Below are 16,071 nucleotides of genomic sequence, written 5' to 3'. Positions count from 1 at the left end.
TTTCATAGATATTTATATTTTTCATATTAATGATAAACTAATTTAGATATTCTTTTTAAAAAGTATATTTAAATTGAAAAAATAAAAAATTTTCAGAGATGGAAGAGACCTTAACAGAACCAGTTCTTTTCCTTCACATAAGAGGGTAAACCAGTCTGTATGAAAAGACACAAGAGAGAAAATTTAAATTCTGAAATTATAAAGTCTCAGATTTAGGTATAAAGTAGGTATAAAGAAGTATAAAGTAACTATAAACTAAAAAACTTCAGAAGTAAACATAAAAGGAGATAAGAGAAAAAAACATTTTTTATACAAGTACTGTAGCTAGTATTATTTTCTCTATAAATGTCCCTTAATAATTTGATTTCAAGGTGGCCAAATATATCCTTTAACAAAGTATCTGAAAACAAATGTCATTATTAGAAATACATTAGAACTCACAGATGCAGAGTGATTCCCATGTCTCTCAGCTCTTTCACAGACAGCAGTGGAGAGATGATATCTTGGCCAAATCTGTCATAAATGAGCACCTAGTTAAAATTAAAAAAAAAACAAAGTGTTTTTGAAACATCATTGTCAGTGAACAGTCGAAGAACTCATATTAAGACAATGTTGAAGTATATTTTATTTTAATAAATCATGTATGCTGAATTCTTTTACTTACCTCAATTTAATATTTTCCATCTTTTACTAAAATGTACATTCATGTCATAATCTATTTTTTAAAGCATGCTCACTCAAGGCTAAAATAAATTAATATTACATAAATTTATTCTAAAATATTTTTTCTAGGATAAAAAAAGCATACTAGAAACTATAAATATTCATCCGAAGCTAATAATAAAGGACTCTACCATCAACAAACTCACATACCCTTCCCCACAGAGTTTGCACATATCCTTTCTAAAAAGAGAGAAGTAAAAATTAGTCCCTCTCAAAACTAATGTGTAACAAGTGTAAAGAAAATTTGCTAATTTAAGCATCTCAGATTAATAAGATACTCATTTAAAAAATTAAGTCCCTCAAGAGTACTTGCTAGCCTTATTTTGTCATACATTTTTCCACATTCTAAAATATTAAAACTGACATCTTTAAGGGATAGTAAGAACTCTGAGTCTTCTAACTCAAAATTAGTTTTAGAGTTAAAACAAATAAAAGAGAAACTTCAATTAGTGTTTCTTCATAACTACCTCAATAATTCTTTATGGAGTAAGAAATTGCTAATGAGGATGAAACATGCTGTCATAAAAAAATGCTTTTGCTATATGCCAGCATTTCCTTTAGAAAAGCTAACTGGAGGCATCTGGCTGGCCAAGAACTTGCTACTCTTGATCTCGGGGTCATGAGTTTGAGCCCCACACTGGGTGTAGAGATTACTTAAAAATAAAATCTCTAAGGGCGCCTGGGTGGCTCAGATGGTTAAGCATCTGCTTTCGGCTCAGGTCATGATGCCAGGTCCTGGGATCGAGCCCCACATCCAGCTCCCAGCTCAGCAGGGAGTCTGCTTCTCCCTCTCCCTCTGCCTTTCTCTCTCTTAAATGAATAAATAAAGAAATAAATAAAATAAAAAAAACCTTAAAAAAAGAAAGGAAAAGCTAAAACTCTTCTGCTCTAGTTATAAGAGGTTGGATGTTTCATCTCTCAAAAGTCTTCCCTCTTTAAACCTCAGTATATTTGTATAATTAATCTTGTATAGAAGTAATGGGAAAGGAGAAAATTTGACACAAATCTGTACCCAAGAAATTCTCAAGCTATTTAATTCAAAAGCTTAATACAGGCTTTAGAAATAATAAATGAGCACTGCTTATGCAAGGGGCAATTAAGAGGATGCCCACAAATAAACATGAAGAAGGTAAAAATTGGGGGATACTCTGAAGCTTAACTTATGAATTCAAAATAGATGACTGACCACCCTTAGAGTTAATTCAAAGGAATTAAAAGGACTCATCAGAGTTTTTGAAACATCCATAACAGTAATCAGGTTGATTTGTTCTCAATTATTAGTAAAAAAGAGGTATAAAGTAACTATAAACTAATAAGTTTAAACCTAATCAGCTGTATTCTAATCTCTTTGAAGAAAGAAAGTAGGAAGTTTAGAATGAAGAAGCTCAAAGGACAGGAATTTTTAAAGGTTCTCCAGCATTTCTCAACGGAGAAAGATTATAGATTGCTTTCTAGTCCAATTAACAGTTTCACTGACAGTTTTATAGATCATAAACTAATAAGCTGGCATTCTAGTTTACAGATCACTCTCTCATGAGTTGGTTAAAATGGACCAGTCCCCCTGAATCTGACTAACCTTGAACAAGCTTGCAAGACCCAAATTCAGGACTTCCAAAGCTAAGGAACAAAATATCAACCAGACTAAAGACCTACTAGTGAGAGCCAAGAGATCAGGTGGATTCCCTAGATGAATATTACTATCCTTGTCTGTCTCCCTCCATAAAGTGTTTATTAAAAAGATTCACATTAAGAGGCTCCTGGGTGGCTCAGCTTGGTTGAGCATCTGACTCAGGTCATGATCTCAGGTTGTGAAATAGAGCCCTATGTTGGGCTCCTCATTGACCGTGAAGTCTGCTTAAGATTCTCTCTCTCCCTCTACCCCACCTCCACCCCCCACCGCTTGCTCACATGCGCACGCTCTCTCTCTCTCAAAAAAAAAGAAACCATGTTTAATAAAAATACATTACAACTAAAATGTGCTACTGTTCAGCATTAACAAGAAATTCCCTCCAATCACCACCAATAAGAGCCAAGAAAAAGGAAACAGTCCCCATTAAAATATAGTCTCTTACCTTCCATACTGGTTCTCCAGTGCTATTTTTAACATGAGGCACATTGAAATTCAACATACGCTTCAAAGCCACTGGAAATAAAAAGTCTTATTAAATATTATCATTATTTTTCAGGATTTCATTCCATGCCCCCCACATTTATTACTTACCACCTCAAAACAAAATGCACAAATCATTCTAGTAAAACTGATTAATCAGATGACTGGATCTGCAGAAGCAGGATAAGACTTTGTAAGACCATTTCATCAACAGTTAACTGGCAAGTGTTGGGGAGATTTTTCTGTCGCCAGATGAAAATGTGAAAAATGTTCAGGAAGAAGCCTTTCTCATTCCTCATGACAATCCCACACTACATTTTTTTAAGTTTTTAAAAATTTTATTTTAATTCCAGTATAGTTAATATACAGTGTTATATTAGTTGCAGGTGTACAATATAGTAATTCAGCAACTTTATACATCACTCAGTGCTCATCATGGTAAAGGTATTCTTTACCCACCCACCCACCCCACCTCCCCTCTGATAACCGTTAGTTTGTTCTCTCTAGTTAAGAGTCAGCTTCCTGGTTTGTCTCTCTTCTTTTTCCTTTGCTCGTTTCGCATCTTAAATTCTACATATGAGTGAAATCATATAGTATTTATCTTTTGCTGACTGACTTATTTCACTCAGCATTATACTCTCTAGCTCCATCCATGTTGTTGCCAATGATAAAGGGTTAGCATCTAAAATATCTTAAGAACTTATATAACTCAACAACCAAAAAACAAATAATCCAGTTAAAAAATGGGCAGAAGACATGAACAGATATTTCCCCACACTACATTTTATAAAAATGAAAAAGAAGTTTTATCAACTGCAAACTCGCAGGGGTCTCAAGAGACAACTGGAGCTGCTGTCTATTTACTGTTGGGCTGAAAGCACAGACGAGAATCACTTGAAAAACAAAAATTATGTATGATATATTTAAGTGGTTCATATACAAAACCTTCAGACAATAGGTCTATGTTGTAGTTATCTTGCAGTACATTTTATGACCAATTTATCTCATTAGATTCACAGAAAAGTTGTATTGGTTTAATATTATATGCTCCATGGAAAAAGTGAGACTTTCCTATAGATACAGTAGATAACTCCTGCTAAGAAAATACACAATTTCTTTTTTTTCTTAATCAAACAATTTTAATCAAGTGAATAGTAAGCAGTAAAAGTGCAATTGCATAAAGAGCCCCATATTTCACATGTTCAAACTGTTTTCCAGTGTCTTTACTTGTAAGGTGTTGAAGGTGGGACCCACTCTTGAATCTTCTTTCTAGTGGTAGAATGAGGTACATATTGTTCTGGAGTGCCACTCACACTGAACTTATGGTTTGTCCAGATGAATTTACAAGCAATAGGTGGTTTTGTTGTTGGAGGATCATCGGTCAGACAGTGAAGCCAGCGATGCACACAGAAGGCTGTGGCTTCCATCTCAGGTGATCTCTTTACTTGTTCTCAGGAAGCCACATCCAGAGATGGCCTTGTGGAGGGGCCCACAGGAGTGATTGCAGAAACAAATCTTGGAGGTCTGCCTATAGCCATTCAGGGGGCACCATGCTTCCATCCACATCCCAAAATGTGTTTTTGCCACTCATTTCAGTAGTGTATATATAACCCATCAGTGACGGCCAAAAAACTGCTTGTTGTCTTCATAGTATTTGTTTCCATATTTGTCTTCCCCCACTAAGATACCAACCCTCACATCATTTGCCCTGAAGAAAACCCATAGATAGCCACGGACACCGCCGTGGCCGCTGACCTGCTGCAGCCTGCATTTCAGGACCTCAAAAATACACAGTTTCTAAAATCAAAGCAGTTATGCTCTATATGTTATTGTACTTTGAGGTTTTTATTGCTCATCTTTATGTGTGATAGCAGACTCAGAAACATTTCCTAAGGAAAATAAAAATCTCAATATACTTCTATGTGAAGTTGAGAAAGCCAATATTGAAGGAAGGGTATTAGATAATTTAATTTTTAAGATTGTCAGCCCTGAAATCTACTTGGCTGATTTTTAAAAGCATTTGTATTATTAATATTAATCTACAAGTCAAAATTCTACCTATATGATATGTAATACTACATACTGTATACTATATATAGTATATATAATTTATCATATAATATTCAAATCACCAGTGTTATCAATTTATAGTAGACTAATTCACTAGAAAAACTTCTATTAAATGCTTATTTCTTACAGCTGCTTCAAAAGCTTACAGATGTTATATTATATAAACACACACATAAACATACAAAAAAACCACTTTCGTATTTAAAACTGAAATAACATAGAAGGCATAGAGGGTGCTGGAGAATTAACTCTACCACTGAGCTTTAATGAATTCTTTCTCCCAATTCCAGGTAATATAGACATCACCACCCTGGAACCCATGGCCTAACAGAGAGAAAATCTTGTTTCTGGGAACAGCTATTCATATTCTTGAAACAGGACAACTAGGAAAAACCACAGCCTGGCCTGCATGTGAGTCCCAGGTGTATAGAGTTCTCTAGAGGTAGCCCTTATCTTACTGAAAAAAAGGTGTTTTAGCAGATATTCCATTTGCCTTCTCAGTCCCATCTAGGTTAAGTTTCCTCAACTCTGACCCTTGGCTAACTTGTTAACAGAGATTTTGACACAGTGGATTTGATTTAATAAAGTACAGGGTCTATATTTAAAGAATGTGTAAGAATATAATTTTACTTTCATCAGAGTAACTCCCTAAAGGCTTAAATCACTGCTTTTAACTGAAATAGCAAACTAGTTTTCTTTACTGACCCTAAATATACCATCCACAGTTCTAGGCTTGGTTAATGTAGTTTCACCCTTACCTGGAATATTTTCTTCACTCATTTGCTATATATTCAACTATACTTACTATTCATTCAACAAATGTTTAGTGATTACCATTTGCTGCTGGACACTGCTCCAGCTGTTGGCACTAAACACAACAGATTGAAAAAAAATGACCTATCCTCAAGAAGCTTTCATTTTAGTTTGGGGAAAAAGACAACAAAGTAAGTTAAAAATGTAGCATGTGAGATCATGACAAGTGCTACGGAGAAAAACAAAGAGGGAAGAGAGAGTTGCAGTGTAATTTTAAGTAGAGTAGCCAACAAAGGCCTCCTGAGAAGGTAACATCTGAGTAAAGGTCTAAGGGAGGTGAAGGAGTGAGACACCCAGTTATCTCTGAAACACTATTCCAGAAAGAGGTAACAAATAAAAAGGCTCTGTAGTGGGAGCATTCTGGTGTGTTCAAGGAAAGAGGAGAGTAATAGGGAGTGAAGTCAAAAAAGTTAAGTGGGGAACAGATCATTTAGGGCCTTGTAGACCACTGTAAGATTTTTTTGGCTTTTACCATGATTGAAACGGGAAGCTGTTGGAGAGTCCTGAGCAACTATGTGACAAGATCACTTTGATACTGTATGAAGAAAAATGAAGAGGAACAAGAATATAAAAGCAAGGAGACTATATAAGAGGTTACTGCAAAAATTCATGATGTTTTGGACCTGAGTGATAGCAATGACAATAATCAGATTGTGGATATATTTTCAGAGTAGAACTGATAAGATTTACTCACAGACCTAATATGGGATATGAAAAACAAAAGTCAAGAAACCTTAAAGGCTTTTGACCTGAGAAACTAACTACAAGGATGGAATTGACATTCTGACCTAAGCAACAAGGACGGAGGACGGAGTTGCCATTAATTGATATGGTAGACAGAGTTCAGAGGAAAAGTCTAGGGCAGAGATATAAATTTGGAGATCATTAGTATATATATAGTACCTAAAGCCAAGAGGCTACATGAGATCGCTGCAAGACAGTAGCTGATTTGTGGCTCTCCAATGCTGAGAAGTGGAGATGTTGAGCAAGAACCCTCAATGGAGAGGCATGCGTGAAAGGCTATGGTTACACGAGATTCTGCCTGTTGTACTAAGGTACAATAAAGAGGGGAGTGTTCCAGGAAACTTTCACAAACGAGATGACTTTTGAGGTAAATTTTAAAAGATAAATATTCTTCAAGCAGGCAAAGCAAAAAAACAGGCATGCTAGTTACCCTCGCTATACCTTAGTTTCCTCATCTACAAAATGGAGACAATAATACATGTAAAATCACTTACAACAGTGCTTAGCAATATTAACTGCTCAATATCAGCTATTATCTACCCAAATAGATTGCAAATTCTTCTGTATCACAGTGTCCTGTACTTAGAATATTTGAGAATTCATTTTGATTTACTTCCCAAAACATTCTCAGTAGTCATCAGAGAAATGTTTACTTCTGCTCCTACAGCACATACAGGGTTTTACCTTTCTCTGAAAATAAGAACTCAACTAGAGTAGTAATTTGATAAATGATTAATGTGGCATAACCTATCTAGTTATAAGGTGAAATCTCATTATAATGAAGTTTATTTCCACAGAAATCAAAATTATACTATTAGATTTTAATATTCTACAAAGTTTCTGCATGTAAAAATTATGACCATACAAATTTCATTTTTCGAAAAGCTCCTTTGTATTGGTTAAGTCTTCCTTGATATGTTGTTTTATTTTAATATGTATTATGACCTATTTCATTGGGCTTAAGCTGTCAGAACCATACTGCAGACAAGTGGGGCTTCTATTTGCTTACAGATAAAATGTACAGCAGGTATTTCCCTAATCTTACTTATTTAAATTATGCTTAACTTCATCTGATAGCTTATACTAAATTATCTAATGGGAAAAGCAGGAACACAATTCCATATGCACTCTGTGTCATTACCAGATTGAAATCTATCAATTTTTTCTTTGAATTCTAAAGGAAGGAATCAAACACAACCAAAATCCCTTCTGTATGCCATATTAATTGTAACCATTTATTTTTCATTTCAGATTAACATGCAGAAGAACATGATTACAAGTGACAGAATTTCCAAATATGCATATTCTTGATGGTTTGTTTCTATTAGCTCCTCAAACAGCTTGCCAACTTTCAGGACAATTAGCTAATAGGCATAAACCACTACTTTGTAGCTAACAGGTATAAACCATGTTTATCAGAAGTTTACAAAAAATAAGGAAAAACAAAGTCTCTAAGATGGAAAAAATATCGACGATCAAGGGAAGAAATATGTACCTTAAAAAAAAACCAGATTTCACTGTACAAATGGAAGCTATATAACTGCTCTATTGAGGATGAAACTAATAGTTTTAAAATACTAATCTGTCAAACGGTTAAAATGACAAAGCTACTAATTCATTTGCTTTTTGCCATTCCTCAATTCCATTCCGGCAAGCTAAAGAAGGAAATCTTTATCACTAGGCATTTCTCTTCAGATACCCCCAAAAGACTAGTCCAAAGGAGAGAAACAGCAGAACGTAAGCTACTCTGAAAGAATACCTAAATTTTGTAATTGTGGAGGAAGTGCCAAAAACGAAACTCCTTCAACATTAAAACTAGCAGAGAACTGAACCATGCACAGAAACCCAGAGACTTAATAGGTTGCAACAGAGGGGGGTTAATGCCAGCTACCATATCTTCTTGTGATGCCCTTCTGACGCCCAGTAGAAAAGGGAAAGAGCAGGGCCGTAGCAAACTACCCACCCTGAAGCCCATTCTCCTGAACCACATATGAGGGACCGAGTTCTTAACTCGGCATCTTCCCTAAAAACTCAAAAGGGGAGGGGCTCTCAATGCTCTAGGAACCGGACTAAGCCTCTGGAGGGCCGTCTCTGAGCTGCACGCACCGCGACCGAGGGAGGGCGACAAGCAGAAGAAGAGGCTGTCCCCACCGCAGGCGTAAAACCGCAGGGAGAGGGAATAAATCGTACCGGTTTGTCTCTCTCGAATACTGGCCGCTGCAGCCGCCGCCATCTTGACTCCCACCATCCACTGCACGGTTGGCAAGCACAACCCGAGGATTACGTGGCCACCCCGACTGCCCCGGAAGCAAAGCCCAGAGGGGCGGGGCCGAGGGAGGCTCTTGGGGGCTGGATCCCGCCTCCTTCAGCTTTCTTCAGAACTTGGGACCCAGGGAGTTAATACCTGAATACCTAGTGTTTACTTTCAGCTGTGACAGAGTAGGGACTTTTTATCCTATCTAATGAAGCCACAGCTTCTCAAATCGTAGCTGCTTTAAATCGAACTTTTAGGGAGGAGCGTGGTGCTAGTAATTAAACACTAAATTGGTCGTGGTGTTAGTAATTAAATACTAAATTGGTCGTTTTCAGATCTCTTAAATGTTGAGAATGCTCTAGGGGTTTAAGGATCACTAGACTAAAGTAAATGAAGCTCCAGGAACAAAGTAAGCGTTTAAATGCTAGCTCATTTCTGTTTCCAAGTACAGTAGAAGTCTCTCCTTTGCCCACTTTTTCGGGGAAACAAGGCAGTTTTGGAGCATTGCTCTAAATTCTGGCAGATTTCTCAATCTCATCTGTTAGGCAAAATGGTTTATTGTGTTTTGCCTACATGAACACACGAGCTAGGAAGGTACAAAATGGCAAATTGGTATCCTACCTTCCTTTTAAGTAACTGCAAGATCACATAACGGGTGGGGGAGGTTAGTGGACAGAACTGGTATTTTAATACACGCGTGAGGCCATGTGATGACAAAACGTATCCGCTATTGATAACTGATTTTAGTTATTTTTGTGTAAAAAAAAGTTTTTCGACTTTATCGAGGTATAACTGACAGAAACATCGTTAATGATTTGATAGAAGTATAACACTGAGAAAGGATTCCCCCCATCTAGTTATCACATCCATTACCTCATATATTTAAATTCGTTTATTTGGGTGAAAATATTTAAAATCTACTCAGCAAATTTCAATTATACAATAGTTATCAACTGTAGTCACCATATTATATATTAGGTCTCAGACCTTATTCATCTTACAGCTGAAAAGTTGTCACTACATCAAATGAACTATATGGGGAATCTAAAAAAAAAAAAAAGGTGCCAAATTCATGGAAACAGACCAAGAGTGGCTACCAGGGGCTGGTGGGTGGGAAAAATAGGTTGATAAAAGGTTATGAACCTACATTCTTTACCTTTAAGAATTACATCATCTCTCATTTTTACAGCTAATTGGCATAATCACTAAGAAATTTACTGTTGGGAGTATTTACTGTTTTCTTCAGTATTATTTTGAAGGAATCACCAATGATCTAAGTGTACTGTAATTAAACAGAAATGACAATTCCTGCCCTAGGGGAAAGTTCTACTTCATCGTTTGTCTTCATGGAAAGTAAAACATACACTTTTTATCATCTTCCAATATCGGAGAGCCCAATCTTGTTCATCTGGGTACTTTCATTTTCAAATGCAAATCTATCAGCTAACCATTTCAGTTCTATCACACACTTCTTCCTCAGACTGTGAGTCATATTAATACAAAACATTAAGACAATGTTTAACATCTATACACAGTATATACATATGAAATGATAAAAACTGTTCTGACCAAGGAGTGCACAGAAGGTGGGCAAAAAAAGTATAAAAAAATATATCCCACAAAATAGTGGCAGTAGACAAATAGAACCTGTAAGGCTGAGATTGAGAGAGGAATTTGTTATGCATTCTTAGAATCAGCAAGAATCAAACTATGGCTTCAAAGTGTTAACCTAATAAATTACTGTAGACTTTTAACTAACTGGCTATACCTATGCAGATTTTTGGCTTAAATAATTTATTCTGGCAAACAATTTTTTTACATTAGGGAATAGGTTTTAACACAGAATGTCTCAGAATGGCTCATTCAAGAGAGGTTCTCAGGTGTCAGCCAACAACTGCTTACAGGATCTCACAAATATGAAAAAGACTTGTATCTATTTAGTATTGTCAGAATCTTAACCTCAATAAATCCTAACAAGTTATTTAACTTAGTTCATATAAGCACTTCACATTTAGTAGCATGAACATATTTATTTAGGAAACGTCATTATAAGTATCATGTTTTCTGGTTACATCTGAAGTCAAAAAGGGGGAGGGGAGAATAGGCTGCCACATCAACTATCACCTAGCATAATATCTGGCATACAGTAGGTATTGGAATATGTTTGGCAATTGGAAAAGATAAGTCTAAATGAGAACTTGAAAACTGGATCTTTTCAAAGCAATCCAAATTCTTCTAAACTACATATACATTCAAGTAATCCATTATTCAATGTGTTCTACTTTGTATTGCATTACTTGAAGCATAAAACTTTGTATTGCATTGCTTAAAGCATAAACACTAGTTTAATAGCTTATTGTAAAACGATGAAGAATGTGATAATCCCTATATCAAAGAATTACATATAAATAGAATTTGTGTTTTAATCATTTTCTTATAATGACTAAATACTAAAGGCGAAGTCATGGAGAAAACTTACCTATTATAATCTCCTTTACTTAGCATTCAGCACTGAGTTCCAATAGCTTCCACAAATTTAGGGAAAAAATTATTACAAGTTTGGCATAAAGTAGAAGCCAAAGTGAATTCTCAGGTTAGTAATCAAATGAAAGCTTTTTACTTGACCCAAATAATGGCTTATTCATAATATGGAAATTAAATATTACAATGTATAAAATCATAACCCAGTTTCTGACAAGATATTTTAAAGAAACTTTAACCTTAAATACTAAAACATTAAAATGACTAAGTACAAGAATAGTAAAGAACTGTATAAAAGGTCTTCAGATGAAGTTCCCATACTAAAAGTTTTTAAAAGTGTCTAAAAACAATGAATTTAAAACTAACCAGATTATTAACAGTAAATGTACAATAGATGACTTTATCGTTTTCCTTAATATTGAGAGCAATAGAAAACAAACTTGAAATATATGACATTTAGATGACTGAAATAGTTAAGAAATACAAATACACATTTATAAGGCTTTATAGCATAATTACTTTTAAAAATCAGTAAGAGTTGTGTACTGACTAGAACAATGAATAGAAAAAGAACATCACAGTATCAACCATGTGACCTAGTAACACTGCAGAAAATAAATAACCTATAGGATTCTCTACTATGCCTTGACTATATAAACTAACCTAAAAATCAAACTTATGTAACATCCTTAAACCTAGAAAATGCTTTGCAATGAGTATGCTTCACTTTAAAATGTGAATATCCTAATTATTTACATCACACCTTATCCCAAGGCCCTGTCTACACATAAAATAGTGAAATGAGAGCTGAAATACTGTTTTTAATTATAGTCAACCCAAGCACATTGCTTCCCTTACAACCCCACCCCACCCAAAAACTGTGTGAATGTTCATCAGTTTTAATTACCACTGTAGGAGAAATTAAAACTACAAATGACCAGAAAATAGCTTTAATTAGATTTTTTGGTTTCTCTTGGTTTAATGGCTTTTTATAAAAACTAGGTACGGTTGAGAAATATCCAATTTATCAACACATTTGGAATAAAAGCTGTATGGCAAATTTGAAGTTTATATTAGATATTCAAACTTTCTTAATCAATCCTTGAATTACTTTTGATTATCTAACAATTCAATACAAGACAAATAAATGCCTTGTATAATGTTCTTAAAAACTTCAAATTAAAATGAAACTTTAATTTGCTGGGTTTAATTTATGTTTTAGTTTTCCTTTGGTATTAAGAGATACATCACCAGTATCAAATCAGTCCTGTTGTTTTTCTTTGAAAATATCAATAATTTAAGGATGTCTTGGGGAGGATGAGAATATGATGATAGTTGTTACCTGCTTTGTATATAAAAAAATGACGTTAAAACCAACCTCTCATAATGATTTACCTCTCGTCCAATTTAAATTTACTTTGGTGGAAGACCCATTTATGTTTGATAATAGATTAGGAACATAAAACTTTTCCACTTTCTTCTTTTGCAAGAATATGAACATGGGGACATGACTATGGGACTATGTACCTTCAAATTGTTATTACATGATTTCTTATTACTTTTAGATATTCTTTGACTTTTAGTAACATTAATAAAGTTTGAAAGGAAAGGTAGTTTATAGAATGAATGAAACACAGTAGTTAATTCTGCATGGTGAGATTAGAGTGGGTTTTTCATTCTATTTGTATTTCTTTCTTACATATTTTTACATTGCTTATATAATAACAGATATCTTTCAAGAGCAAAGAAGGTAACTGTATAATGCAGTGGTACCAGCTTACCTATCATACAACCAACTTGATAATAAATAACTGTCAAAGAGTCAAATATATCACATGGCAATCCACAGAGATAAATTGACACACCCCACATGATTCTGGATCAGACATAATGTGGCTTAATACCACACATGGGATACAGAGAAAAAAAGAAAATCCTATGATTAAAGCCAAGCCTTTAAACACTTTTTAAGATATTTTCAACTATGCTTTATCCACCTCAGAAGTGTTCTTAAGACTATGGAATGTCCATAGGTTCTAGAATATTTGTGCAATTCTGCTTTTTCATATAATACTTCCCATTAGGCATAATCTAATTGCAGTGTGGGTCTGTTTCAACATAAAACAGTAATCTAAAAACATTTTTATCCAATTTAGAGCCATCCTAGAAAAAATACTTATAACACATACCCCAGAATATATGTCTTTGATTTATATAACAGGATTTATCAATTTGCTTTTCTATTTAATGCTTTAAAATAAAATAATTTGAAAATTATATAAAACTAGAAAAATCATTGTGGCATCCTATAGCTAATGCTAATTTGCAGAAACAGTGAATATATATACCATGCTATTATACTTGAAAAAAGTCTGTACAGCTGTTTTAAAACTATTTATATTAAAGTTTATGACACGTGTATATTAAGAAAATAGAAAAGTATCATCATTTTGACTGGTACACGTTAACAAAAAATTTTTTTAGCTTAAGTGGCCAAAACATTCCTTTATGTTCATATAAATTTTATTGGGCCAAGAAGCTGACAAGTTTGTTCAAATAATGGACAGATTTCTGAAACAAAAAGTATCAATAGCAGCTTGTAAAGAAGCATTTCTTTGTTCAAAACATTTTAATGTCCAATGTAGTGAGAACTTTCTTCCTTTTCTAGTCTTAGAGTGTTTCTTATGGCAAAGTCCATATTTTCTTGAAATTCTTGATATGTATTGGTGATTGGAAGAGCTAAACAGTTATTACACTTGTTTCCAACAGGAAAATCCATATGAAGGCACTCAATTGAAGGAGTGGGTTTAAATCCCGCAGGTGGAATGGAACTGCAACCAGTTGCAAAAATAAGAATGTCTTCCATTGTTATTGCAGATTTACCATCTGAAAAGTTTACCAAAAAAGAAAATCTATGTTATATATATTACTATCATCATAGACTCTTTCCCAACTAGACAGGGAATATTTAAGAGACTAACATCTATCTTGGGCAAAATAAATCACCAGATCAAGCGCAGTAACAGGAAAATAGTACACTCCATAAATGTTCAATTGAACCTCAAAGTATAACTTAGAAAGTCATTTAGCTGAACTACTCATTATATATTTGAATGTCTTCTCTAATATAAAATTATCAGATAATCCAAGAGGTTCGGGGGCATGATAGTAAAAATAATTTTATGCCATTTCTAGATCATCACTTTTTGATACACTAGTTCATCAAACTCAGAGAGAAAAACTAAATGGTATAAAACAACTGCATAACCTACCTAAAAAAGAATTTCAACTCAAGGTTAAATATTTCCGACTCTATTAAATGGAATGATTTTACATTGCTAATGCTCAATGATGTTTAACTTAAAACTGAAAAAGATGAAATAAATGATAATTAGCTTTAAGATTATTCTATGCTGTGGCAGTCACCCATATAGTTTTCTAGGAAGAATGTCTTTCACCTCAAATTATCTAGAGGAAAACAAATTGCAAAATTGAAATTTACTCTGTAATCTTTCCTCATCACTTTGAACTCAGTCATATACATTTGACTTGAAATAAATTTTGTAAATGTGGAGTTAGCAGATGAAAGTATTACCAAAAAGCAAAACTCAAAGAAATAAATATACTGAAACAAACGTTCTATGACACTTAAATAAAAATAAAACATCCACATACCCTCAACAGCCTGTAAATAACTGTTCCAAAATCCCAAAGCCTGTACATCAGATAATGTGCATACTGTAAAAAGATCACTAAGAATTTTTGCAGAAAGATTCTCAGGTTTATGACAGAAGATGCTATAAAAGGCTTCCGGGTAAGTCTGAATTTTTTCCAAAACACCAAGAGTTTTCAGACCCTGCTTAAAACTTAAGAGAAGATAAACAATAAGCCAACATTCATACATGTGTTTGGTATTACAATTACAAATTAACATTTCTAGCTAATTTACTATCACATATACTTAGATGTGAGGAAAATATATAATAATATAGATATACATATGATACTTTTAAGACAATATCAAGTATATTAATATAAAATTAATTTTATCTGCCCACATTATGATTTTATAAAATAGTTTTAAATTTAAAAAATAAAAATAAGCTAACAATTTTTAAGAGGAAAAATGCAGACATGTGAAGTATTTTACACTTCAAAGCTAATTATAGTATAAAATGAAGTTTCCTAGAAACTGCAAAGAAAAAGAACAATAAATCTTGCCACAAAAAAATTAAACTTATGTACTGCTAAAAAGAAATTAACAAAGACAAAACAAAGTAGGAATATATATGACAGAAAACTAATTTCTCTAATATACAAAAAATATAAATCATTTTTCTAAAAGAACAATTTAATAGGAAATTAGCAAAATATGAATGGATAATTAACAAAATAAAAGTAACAAGTAAATTATTTTAAATGCACATTCTCACTAGTTAGGAAAGAATGGAGGTATATTTTTATCTATCAGACTAAGTCCTACCTGTGGCTCTGGTACCCTGAGGAGGCTACCCACCTCCTCAGGTACCCTGCTACAGATTCATCTCCCCTTCTACTGGCTCTTCCTCAAGAGCACAGAAATGTGCTTATCTTTCCCATTTTTTAAATGGAAAAAAATTTCATTCAATCCCATGTTTTCCTTTAAGTCAACCTACCTGAAAGACTTAGCTACATTCACTGTCTTCATTTGCTAATTGCCCATTCACTTTTATTCCACTCCTGTCTAAGCCTGAGGAAAAACTGCCCTAACTTATGAATGATCTCCTATGGCATCAGTCTTCTGGTTTCCCTTATTTCTCTGGCCAGATCTTCTCAGTCTCTTACAAACTTCTTCTTTCTTTACTTTGCCTTAAATGTTGCTATTTGTGCCTCCTGG

The 16,071-nt window shown here is 34.0% G+C and overlaps 2 protein-coding genes across 7 annotated transcripts in view; both read right to left on the bottom strand.

The window, feature by feature from the left end:
- The window catches only part of SCFD1 (sec1 family domain containing 1), a 100,276-nt gene extending 91,504 nt beyond the window's left edge, over nucleotides 1-8,772 (bottom strand). The window contains exons 1-3 of the mRNA XM_025870218.2: nucleotides 8,651-8,772; nucleotides 2,796-2,866; nucleotides 442-530 (exon numbers count right to left, since the gene is read on the bottom strand). Of these exons, the coding sequence (XP_025726003.1) occupies nucleotides 442-530; nucleotides 2,796-2,866; nucleotides 8,651-8,708 (218 nt within the window). The 5' untranslated portion in view covers nucleotides 8,709-8,772. The remainder of the gene's footprint in view (nucleotides 1-441; nucleotides 531-2,795; nucleotides 2,867-8,650) is intronic.
- Nucleotides 8,773-10,724: 1,952 nt separating this feature from the next.
- The window catches only part of G2E3 (G2/M-phase specific E3 ubiquitin protein ligase), a 57,389-nt gene continuing 52,042 nt past the window's right edge, over nucleotides 10,725-16,071 (bottom strand). For all 6 annotated transcript variants that reach the window (XM_025870219.2, XM_073895016.1, XM_025870221.2 and 3 more), the window contains 2 exons: nucleotides 14,871-15,061; nucleotides 10,725-14,081 (listed from right to left, as the gene is read on the bottom strand). In XM_025870219.2, the coding sequence (XP_025726004.1) occupies nucleotides 13,825-14,081; nucleotides 14,871-15,061 (448 nt within the window). In that variant the 3' untranslated portion in view covers nucleotides 10,725-13,824. The remainder of the gene's footprint in view (nucleotides 14,082-14,870; nucleotides 15,062-16,071) is intronic.

Source organism: Callorhinus ursinus, unplaced genomic scaffold (genome assembly GCF_003265705.2).
Source record: "Callorhinus ursinus isolate GAN/ISIS: 27379988/994484 unplaced genomic scaffold, GSC_fseal_2.0 scaffold8, whole genome shotgun sequence".
NCBI lineage: Eukaryota > Metazoa > Chordata > Mammalia > Carnivora > Otariidae > Callorhinus > Callorhinus ursinus.
The sequence above is the reverse complement of the archived record's forward strand: the minus strand, read 5'-3'. Positions and strand labels throughout refer to the sequence as shown.